At 35.8% G+C, this 11,223-nt stretch overlaps 1 protein-coding gene and 1 long non-coding RNA gene across 3 annotated transcripts; one reads left to right on the plus strand and one right to left on the minus strand.

Annotated features, from left to right (window-relative positions):
• Nucleotides 1-2,441: 2,441 nt before the first annotated feature.
• LOC147559941 (uncharacterized) lies at nt 2,442-3,354 on the minus strand. Its single transcript, XR_015234686.1, has 3 exons — nt 3,214-3,354; nt 2,995-3,069; nt 2,442-2,656 (listed from the first exon to the last, which is right to left on the minus strand). It is a non-coding gene; the product is annotated as an uncharacterized LOC147559941 (long non-coding RNA).
• Nucleotides 3,355-7,651: 4,297 nt separating this feature from the next.
• Nucleotides 7,652-10,741, plus strand: AT-HSFA5 (winged-helix DNA-binding transcription factor family protein). Of its 2 annotated transcripts, XM_086661902.1 has the most exons (3): nt 7,652-7,894; nt 7,990-8,250; nt 9,241-10,741. In XM_086661902.1, the coding sequence occupies exons 2-3, from the start codon at nt 8,005-8,007 to the stop codon at nt 10,459-10,461; spliced, it is 1,467 nt and encodes a 488-aa protein (XP_086518028.1). In that variant the 5' UTR covers nt 7,652-7,894; nt 7,990-8,004; the 3' UTR covers nt 10,462-10,741. The 2 variants fall into 2 exon arrangements, with proteins under 2 accessions (XP_086518028.1, XP_086518029.1); XM_086661903.1 differs by having other exon boundaries at nt 7,884-8,250.
• The last annotated feature ends 482 nt before the right edge of the window (nt 10,742-11,223 follow it).

The following is an 11,223-nucleotide window of genomic DNA, read 5'->3' on the forward strand; positions in this document are numbered from 1 at the left end:
ATGAATTGAATATAAAGATATAATAATATATTTTATTTATTGCTAATAAGAGATTGGTTTTATATGACTATTTATGAAAAAAAGAAACTTCATTTACTTGCCAACCACATCAATTTAAAAGTTGTCTTAGTGGCATGCCCACTATAATTAGGGAGTTAATTGGATGCAAATGCTTAAAATAACTAATAAGTGGAGTCAATTTTTGGCCGCTTTTGGCACTGCACCTTGATGGATTTTCGTATAGAGTTTTATATCTCAGTTGGCCCGGGTGTAGTTGTACCTAGTGGACGTAGACCAATCAAGCTAGTTCTGAAACATAATCAATCGATAAAAAAAAAGACAAAATTTTGGCACATCTCTCTTCATCGTTGCTATGTTTTATCCTCCGAACTATTACCTTCTTCTTCCCATGACGGAGGTTCTCAATGTAAAAGAAAGAGAAAATAATTCGGATAAAACAAAGAGAGAAACAAGATTATGATGTAGAGAAAATAGAGTAAAGATGAAAATTAAGAAACTTTTAAAGAAGTCTCCTGTGAGTGTTATATGCACCTCCTTCAAAACATAATTTGAGAGAAAATTTGTGAGTGAAGGAGACGTCTTTACCAATAACTAGGTTCCCACTAGATCCCTTTTGGCTAACGCCGTTGTGGTTGATTACGTTTCCATTTTACGAGTAAAGTGCTTTCGAGCATTCTCCGACTTTGCGTGTATCGTGGGATCTATGATCACGCCGTTGACATCACATTGGGTCGAGCTTACCCAAGAAGTGCATGCACAGTGATGCCATTTTCACACCTTTTGGTGTCATGCGTTTACCTGTCATCCGAAATCAGTACGTGATTTCATTCGAAATCAGTACATGATTTCGGATGACAGGTACTCGCGTGACCCCACATTGTGTGAAAATGGCATCATTGTGGATGCAATTCTTGGGCAAGCTCGACCCAATGTGATGTCAACGGCGTGATCATAGATCCCACGATACACGCAAAGTCGGAGAATGCTCGAAAGCACTTTACTCGTAAAATGGAAACGTAATCAACCACAACGGCGTTAGCCAAAAGGGATCTACCGCGCCCGTAGGGCGCGGTGGGAACCTAGTTTTCATGTATTTCACGGTGGAAATGTAGTTTTCAAGTATTTAACCGTAAAAAGAATAAAAGTTTTACCTACCAACCACAACAAAGGGAGAACTAAAGTTATACCTACCAACCACAAAAAAAATGTCACCTCAAAACTTCAACTCTATGGACACAGTAGCAAAATTCAACTAAAACAATCCTCGTAAATGGTCTAAATGATGAAGTTTATGTTTCAAAAACCACCAAAAAGGCAAGAGTTCACGCATTTGTTGAAACAGTCCATGGTATAGTAGTATTTAAGTGGCCCATAATCGAAAATGTATCATTGTTACGCGTACCAGTGATTAAAACTACATAGATATTTAGACTTCTCGGCCAAAATATAAACATGATATCAAGAATACACATAATTTACACAAAATATTTCACCATTAGACTTTACAAACATGAAAGCAAAGATTTTTAAGCAGATTTCAACTAACCACTAATACAAAAGAAACAGAAAAAAAAAAAAAACTCAATCGAACGCCTCAAAATCATAAGATAAACCTTACAAACCTGAAAGCAGAGATCTTTCAACAGATCCCAACTATTTGGATACCTTTGGACTCTGTCCATTACCATCACATGCTATTACATCATTTACACACTATTTGGAAAATTTTCACTACTTTAGACAGCATTGAAGAAGACCAACTTGATTTAAAATGGAAGGAACAGGAGAAGAAGTAGACCCCAAAACTTCAAGTATTTCTACTAATACTTTCCTGCCATTCAAAAGACCATCAAAATCAAATCAAATGAGGCGGAGAAGAAGAAGAAAAGTTAACAGGAGAAGAAGAATTTTACTCTAAATCAAAAGATGAAAGTGGAAGGAATAGGGAAGAAGAGGAAGTAGACCACAAAAAAATACCTGCCTGCAATTCAAAAGACCATTAAATAACCATCAAATAACACAAAAGTTGAACTAAAATAATCAAAATAACATTAACCAAGTCAGTCAATTACTGATTTCTTTAAACACCTAGCATTAGCCAAAGAGATAACACTAACAACCACAATATTAACATATGACAATAACCAACTTCAACTCATTTTCACAGTTTATACCGCTACTTGACAGATTTGTGATAATCCAAAACTGAACAAAACAAAGCTTTTCCTAAGAAATAAAGAAAACCATATTCATTACTGTTTTGTGATAACTAAAACGTACGTTGAAGTAAAAAGAATCAAATTTATCAACACACTTCTACATCTAATTAGAATGATACCTACACATCAATAAAAAGCTTGATAAGGAGGAGGGAGACAGAAGATAAGAGAAAATACTATCTACAAACAAAAAGAAGACAATTGAAATACAATGGATGGAAAATGAATTTCAATGCAAAAAGATTTAAATTAACATTCAATGTCCATTATATTGAGGGAAAATTAGAAGACACAGAAGAAACATAGATTCTAAGTTCCTAGCAAAATCGTGTGATTTTGTCCCTTTTGCTCCCTCGGGATAACATCAAAAAAAATTCACTGCTACGTTCCTAGCAAAACCGCGAACAACGTCTTCCCTGTTTAACATTAAATCACCAAAGATGTTGAGAATTTACAGTCAAAGAAGTGTGTTGATAAACTAATTTTAGGGAGAGCAAAGATGTTACACATTAAATCACCAAACATTAAATCAGCGAAGATGTTTAACATAGACTTTGAAGAGGCTTTTGAAGAGAACTGACTAAGTGTTAAACAGGGATTTCCTAATTAAAACCAATGGGATAAGAGATATAATTGAAGAAAAAAAATAATCAGAAATTTTGATAAACAGACTAAGTGTCCAAAAATGACAATGAAACTCAAAACAGGAAAAGAAGATAGAGACCAAGTTGAAGTAGGGTATCTAATTACTCACACTTAGTGAAGCATTTCTTCAAACACTTTCTGAGCAAAATTCCACAAAACTTCAAGCATTTCTTCAAATACCTCCCTGCAATAACAACCCACACAAAAAAGTAAGTATCCAAGTTGTTAGTTTAGAACAACTTCTGATTAATTTTCTTTAGATTCCAGTTTATGATTTTCAAACAACTTAGTTGTTTCTGAGAGGATAAAAAAAAACTTTGCTACTTACTTTGGGTTATGATCTCAAAGAAAATTGAGTTTCAGACCTGTAGATAATAGAAAGAGATGGGAGAAGAAGAAGTATGTCACAGAACTGCCTTTCCACAATATCAAAATAGAAAATTTAGTTTCAGAAAGGTAGATAACAGAGAGAGACGGAGAAGAAACATATCACAGAACTGGCTTCCTACAATATAGAAATTAGTAACTGAAATCAGATGTGGATGGAGCTAGAGAGAGCAAATTTGGATGGAGGCGTTGATGGATATTGAATCAGATTTAGATGGAGGTGGATGGATAAAAAGCAAAACTGAATTTAAGGAGTTGCCAAAACTGTTGAGAGAAAGTGGAAGTAATAGTCGTGTAGAGGGAGAGAGAGACACGATATTGACTCGGGAAGAAGAGAGAAAAAGTAGGAGGATTTGTTGGGTAAATGACTAATTTAGCCTAGAATAGGGTATCTAATTACTCAAACATTTAAAATGGATAAATTTTGAGATGTTTTCGATCGTCAGATGTAAAATCTACATAAAGAATGGACGGTCAGACTTATCCCCTGGATAACTGACTGAGCTGTTTTAATATAATAGATGGGGCGCTGTTAAAACTTCTCAAGATTTATATAATGGGAGAACTTAAAGAAAATGAAAGAGAAGAGAAAGAAGGGTTAATTCCACATTAGAAAAATATGGTTTGGCCCCGTAAGAAATTTCTTAACTAATTCGTGAAGGTTGGATTGGTAAATCTAGTTATCAATAACAAAAGGCCAGCCACACCTAACACTCCTTCTCGACCCGCCAATCCTTATAAATAAAATTCAGTTCTTCTTATTTCTCTCCTCCCATCACCACCTCAGACCACCACCATTCTTCCACAAAATTTAAGTTGGAGTGAAATTCTTTTAGGTTTTTTTTTTCTTTTGAGTTAATTCCTATTTGGTCCTACTTTGTGACCAGCTTTCTTTTTGGCCCCCTATTTTTCATAAATTCAAATTTAGCCCCCTATTCTCATGTAAATAGACGTAAATATCCTTCCTAATTTCAAAATAAAATATTAAAAAACATAATTATTTCCACCTCACCTCTCTCTCCACCTCATCTCTCTCTCTCTCTCTCCACTTACCTCTTTCTCTCTCTCCACCTAACCTCTCTCTCCACCTCACTCTGTCTTCTCCGATGAAGGTCGCCGGCCGGAAAATTTTCCAGTCAGCGACCTTCAAAAAGAAAAACTCTCACCTGTCTTTCTCTCCAAATATTTCGGCGAAGGGGTTACCTTTCGCCGGAATCTATTGAACCGGAAAAATTTCCGGCCGGCGACCTTCATCGGAGAAGACAGAGTGAGGTGGAGAGAGAGAGGTGAGGTGGAGAGAAAGAGGGATGAGGTGGAGAGAGAGAGAGAGAGGTGAGGTGGAAATAATTATGTTTTTTAATATTTTATTTTAAAATTAGGAAGGGTATTTACGCCATTTACATGAAAATAGGGGGCCAAATAGGAATTAACTCTTTTCTTTTTTGTTTCCAGTAATCCCACAAACATTCCTTCTCCAATCTGATAATGAGTGTCACAGTTGGGGTAAACAACCATTTCTTGTAACCTTTATCCGTTCTCTTTTATCTACTGCTAACACCACATGTCACCACCATCGTTTTTCTCTTTTTCTTTCCCTTTTTTTTTCTATTTGTTCAAGCTAAAGGGGGCCTTATGTCAGAATTCCGGTTTGGTTTAGAATAACTAAAGAGGGAGTATGAGAGAGAGAAGGATGAGGAGAGACATGGAAGATAGAAACGGTGGTGATGGTCGGAGGTGGTAACGAGAGATGTGCGGTCGGAGATGAGGAAGAAGTCTTGTTGTTTCTGAAAATTTGACTAAACTTAAAACTTCCTTAAAAATTTTATACCCCAGAAAGTTTGACAAAATCAACAATTTCTCTTGAAAATTGCGTACTCTGAAATTTTTTCTTGTTTCCTCACGGAGCCAACCAATTTTACAGGGAAATTTTAAAGGTGGTCCTCGTAAGTGTTAAAGTCACCTTCTTCCACAAAATTACCTTCAAATTTGTCTGTAGAGGGGGCGCTTGTAATACTTAGAGGGGCACTTTTAAAACTCCTCATTTTAAATACTCCTTTGACACTTATTTGATAGTAGTAATGCTTACCGGCCGGTCTGGCCCAACCAGAGTTTTATCGCAGGCCCAGTCCGCACTTCAATCTAAGCCCGGCAAGCCAGTCTGGCCTAGTCTCCTACTTGTTTCATTTGTTGTTGTTCCTAATCAGGATTAAGTAATACAATTTATTCCATAAGATATTCTTTTTTCATAAAATTCTAAGGGATTAAGGAATGTAGATTATATCTCATAATTTTTTTTGGTAAGTATGTAATTTATATTTCCATAATTTTTTGGTAAGTTTGTAACATATTTGTTATCTTTTTTTTTTTTTGAGGGAATGGATGAAAGATCCAAAATTGAGCCCAAAATAAGAGCCCAACCCAAACTCGGACAAAATTGTAAAGCAGGTCCAATGCGTCAGACCAAGAGATGAAATGTCCGGAAAGTCCTTATTCTTTTCGAAATTTACGAAATTGCCATAAAAAAGTTTCCCAGAAAAGCGAAAATTTCTGAAAAACTAGCTGACACACCAGGCTGTCAGACAGTACTCCCCACATATTTACAACATTGCCCCCGAAAAATTTCCGGAAAACACGAAGTTTTTTGAAAAATAGTCTGACGCACTGACATCAAACTTTATACTTTCCCACAAAATTACATAATTGCCATTACAAAGTTACCAACTTGCCATTTTCGTTTTTTTTTTTCAGATTTATTTCTTTTTTTATTTTCTCCCACACATATTTCTCTCTCCAATCTCAACAAATTTCCTTCTTTTTTCCAGATTTATTTCTTATCTCTTTAAAATTAAATTTTCCTCATTTTTGATAGTTTTTCATTGATTTGTTTTCATATATTCTGTGTACTCGGAATTTGGTTATGCACTAGACATTTTTGTACTGGGAAATTTTCTTGTTTTCTAGAAATTGTCTAGTGTACCGGAAATTGTTCAGTTTACTGGGAATCTGGTTATGTAATAGACATTTTTATACTAGGAAATTTTCTTGTGTACTGAAAATTGTTTTGTTTACTGGAAATTGTTTTGTTTACTGGAAATTTGGTTATGTACTAGACATTTTTGTACTGGAAAATTTTCTTGTTTTATGGAAATTGTCTTGTGTACCAGGTATTGTTCTGTGTACTCGGAATTTGGTTATGTACTAGACATTTTTGTACTGGGAAATTTTCTTGTTTTCTGGAAATTGCCTTATGTACCGGAAATTGTTCAGTTTACTGGGAATCTGGTTATGTACTAGACATTTTTATACTAGGGAATTTTCTTGTGTACTGGAAATTGTTTTGTTTACTGGAAATTTGGTTCTGTACTAGACATTTTTGTAGTGGAAATTTTCTTGTGTACCGGGAATTGTTCTGTGTACTGGTCAACTTTAAACCAAAATCTTTTTCTTGTAACCAAATCTTTCCAAAATGTGAAACAAAATAAGAATGTGAAACAAATCTTTCCAAAACGTGAAACAAAATAAGAATGATGAAGAAGATCTTGGATGTACTGGTCAACTTTAAACCAAATATTTCCAAAATGTGAAACAAAATAAGAATGATGAAGAAGATCTTGGATGTATAAATCTGGAAAGATCTGGAAACAAAATAAATTAAAAAAAAAATACAGATGAAGAAATAAATAAATCGATTGAAAGAGATGAAGAAGATAAAACTTAAAGAGAGAAAGAACTGAAAACTTTGATGTTTTTAGAGATTGAAAGTGATGAAGAAATAAATAAATCGATTGAAAGAGATGGAGGAGATAAATAAGAACATAAAACTTTTAGAGAGAGAAAGAACTGAAAACTTTGATGTTTTTAGAGATTAAAAAAGATGGAGAAGATAAAATGTGAAGCAAAATAAGAATGATGAAGAAGATTTTTGGATGTATAAATAGGAACAAAGAAGGAATTGAAACAGAATACAATGGGCGGGATAAAAAAGAAATTGCCGAAATTTCGTAAAAAATGGCGCCATTTTTGAAATTTCGAAAAATCTGAATGTCTTTCTGTTGTGACGTCATGTACGGGAAACTAATTAATTCGCTGTCTCGCGTCAGAGTGTCAGAAAACTGGAAAATATCCCGTCCAAGGGCAAGAAGGAGAGGAAAAAAAATAAAACTAGGAAATAGTACTGTTTTCTGACATTTGGACCTGCTTCACATTTTTGGCCAAAAATGGATTGGGCTCTCATTTACCCCCCAAAATTTAGAGTCTTGTGCGACAGACAGAGTTGTCATTTGGAGTGTGGTTTAGGCCATTGCTGGGCCGGCCCGACACTATTCAGTCCGGGTCGGATGAGCAACACTATTTGGTAGTACTCAATAAGGAAAGCACATATGGCGCATTATAGCAAAAAATAAGGAGTTGGCATGAGAGCAACTGTCACTCGTTGATTTTATCTCAACCACCACTCATTGGCCCCCCCCCCCCCTTGTTCAACCTTCCTCCTCTGACTTTCCTCCCTCCCTCCGAACCATTTTTTCTAGAGAGAGAAAGAGAGGCGGAATCGCGTTCAAGATGCCTTCTCCAATTTGACTCTTCTCTCTCTCTCTCTCTCTCTCTCTCTCTCTATTTCTCTGGTATCTTCTTTTCTAAAAACACGCATCTTTTTTAGGGTTTTCTAAGTAAGATACCCATTTGTAGAAAAATCTAAACTAGGATTTTGTTATTACAGAGTGAAAATCTCAAAATGGATGGTTCTGGTGGTGCTGCTGCTGGCGGCGGCGGAGGTGGAGGAGGAGGAGGAGGACCAGCTCCGTTTCTTCTAAAAACTTATGAAATGATAGATGATTCATCGACAGATTATATTGTTTCATGGAGTTCAAATAATAAAAGCTTTATTGTTTGGAATTCACCTGAATTTTCTCGTCTTCTCTTACCTGCTTACTTCAAACACAATAATTTTTCCAGCTTTATTCGCCAGCTCAATACCTATGTAAGCAAAAAATTTCCTTTATAGTTTATTGATTTCATTCTAAATACAAGAATTAGGGTTTGATTTCTTCTTAATTAGGGTTTTTAATCTGCAATTTTGTTGTTTCAAGGAGTAATTTAGTTACCTTTGATGTCTCTCTGTAGTAATTTAGTTAGTTATTAGTGTACATTTGATATGATATTGATTTCTAATTATGTTGTCTTACTTGATTGCTTACTCAAATTGGGGCTTTTTAGATTAGGGATGCTAATCGGAGGCAGAACCAAGAATTTATGATAGCTAAGCTAGTATGGATCAAATATTTGTGTGCCTGTGAGTGTCTTTGTTTGTGTATAATTTCGATACCTACCCATACTCTTAATTGCTCAGCATGAGTGAGAAGGAAAACGTGCATGTGTTCTCCCAAATCGAATGAGAATGACAATCTTAAGTAACGGAAAAAAGATCTGCTAAACGACAATAAGATATGAACTCTTTTGTTGTCCTTTTGACTCTTTCGCTCTTTCCTTGTGAATTCCTAGATTCTTCTCACGTATCATTTAGGCTACCGTTGAACCCACGTGGGATGAATTTAGCATGACCTTTAAATATGGTATTCTAACGGTTCGTATGATCATTCTCAATATTAGGTTGAAATGTAAGTAGTTAAATGAACGTAATATGGAAAATCCTGACTTTTCACGTAGATTGAAGAGATACTTAATTGTGGATGCTTAAGTACGTTGTGAAGTACTATGACTAGATAAGTACTTGGGGCATTGAAATTTAATAGCTAACCCTTTCAATTTGACACTCTTGCCCCAGGCTTAAGATTGTTAACCATTTGGACTTACTGTCAAAAGATGCAAGTGGAAAGGGTAACTTGGGAGAGTAACCCTTTGAACCTATTTTAGTTTTGCTAGTTTTTGCGGCATTAGTAGTTATATTTTATGGGTGGAAATATTTTGATCTGGAAAGGAACTGACAAATCTTATGGTGTTACGCAATTAGGGATTTCGGAAGGTTGATCCAGAGAGATGGGAGTTTGCTAATGAGGATTTTGTAAAGGATCAAAAGCATCTACTTAAGAACATTTACAGGAGGAAACCTGTCCATAGCCACACCCAGAATCAGGGGTCATTAGGTGATAAAGAGAGAGCGGCATTCGAAGAAGAAATTGAGAGGCATACACAAGAAAAAGCTGCTCTTCAGGCCAAACTTTTGAAATCTGAGCAGGAGAAATCCAGAGCAAGGCTTCAGTTGGAGGAGTTAACAAACAAAATACAAGAAATGGAGCAAAGGCAATCAAGGATGAGGACTTTCTTGGTAAAGGCAGCTGAGAACTCTACTTTTATGGATCAACTCATTAAACTGGCTAGTTCCGATCTGGATTTATCGTTCCTTTACAAGAAAAGACGGTTACCCGGATCTGATAATGTGCAGGAAGTTGCAGAAATTAGTTTTGTAGATAATAATAGTAATAATACTAAGCCGGATTCTGGACAATTTTTCAACCAAGATTTCTCTAATAGGTTGAATCTTGAGCTGTCACCGGCTATATCGGACTGCAATATGGTTTCCTTCAGTACACAGAGCTCCACTGAAGATGGAAGAAGTCCACAGAAACGAACATCTGAGGGCGATTCAAATTATGCGAGTAAAAAGATGGAAGGTCTTTCTTCTGAAACTGAATTATTAGAGCCTTTAGATATGGGTGTCAAGTTGACTTTAAGAAAGGATGATGATACATTGTCAAAACAACTGAGAGGAGATGATTTTACTTCTATCGAGAAAGCTGATGACCTTATGTCCTGCCATTTAAATCTAACACTTGCCTCATCATCTTCCTTGCAAAACAATAACAGTCATTATCCAGCTAGATATACCCAATTAGGTCAAGAAATTGTTACTTCTACAGAAGTGAGATATAGCGGCAGCGACAAAGAAGCTGAACTTAGGGTTACTCCAACCAACGGAAAGTTTCAGCATGATGATCCAAACATATCATTATCACAGGAAACCCCAGTTAATAATCATGAGCCTGGACCATCTCACGGTCGAGTTAATGATGTCTTTTGGGAACAGTTTCTAACCGAAAGACCAGGCTCGTCAGATACTGAGGAGGCAAGCTCAAGTTATAGAGCAAACTCAAAAGATGAGCAAGAGGTGAAAAGTTCAGGGGATGGAAAGTCATGCAAAAACAAGAAAGACATGGGGCAGCTCTCTCTCTGAGCAATCTATGAAGCCTTCTCTTTTGGCCATCTATCATCAACCACAAGTAAGATTCAACATCTAAAGAGCTGTAATATCCGTTAGAATATAATCTAGTTCCTTGCCTTCTTATGTGAATATATCCTAATATCTATTCTAGTGCCCATTCTAATGAAAAACTGGTAACTCATCTGTAGAGTGTTGAAAACACATAGCATTTGTGGATTTTCAGTCAGATGTCAGAATATAACTTTGTTTTCTTAGAATGTACTTTTCCGTTTCACTATTCATATTCTTTTTAGATCTTCTTTGTCATATTTTTTCTGATTTTGTAGTTTTGATATGCTCATTTACTCGTTTAAGCTTCCAATTTACGTTGTTTTAGTCCAGAAATGGGAACAGTAGACCTCAACAGAGTCCTTCTAAGAGAACGTAGCAGATTTTTGTTGATGCAGAACCTTAGGTAAGATGTAGAAATGCTTACGTCCAAATACTTGTATAAAAGAATAAACTTTCTCTATTCTCCTGTACTAAAAATGATAAGAAAATTAAAATGGATGTCACCTAAAATGTTTTCACCATGGAGCCTGCACTTCTACAGTTGGCTAACTTGGCTCTTGATGATATAGGTAAAGTACTTGTTTCACGCAAAGTAGACTAAAGTCGAGGACTTTAGGCTTTCTTTGGAGTGCTAAACTAGTTATTGATAAGTGACTTAGCAGTTAGGTGTGGGATTGGCTCGCTATCGGACATGGGCCAAACCCCGATTTACTCTGAGTAACT

Source organism: Eschscholzia californica, unplaced genomic scaffold, assembly GCF_041429995.1.
Source record: "Eschscholzia californica isolate CP2 unplaced genomic scaffold, dmEscCali1.0.p SCAF_2, whole genome shotgun sequence".
In the NCBI taxonomy this organism is placed as follows: domain Eukaryota; kingdom Viridiplantae; phylum Streptophyta; class Magnoliopsida; order Ranunculales; family Papaveraceae; genus Eschscholzia; species Eschscholzia californica.

Coding starts and splice junctions, on each gene's coding strand:
- AT-HSFA5 (XM_086661902.1), top strand. CDS start 8,005: ATGGATGGTTCTGGTGGTGCTGCTGCTGGCGGCGGCGGAGGTGGAGGA. Junction 8,251..9,240: donor TTCGCCAGCTCAATACCTAT/GTAAGCAAAAAA, acceptor TTACGCAATTAG/GGATTTCGGAAGGTTGATCC.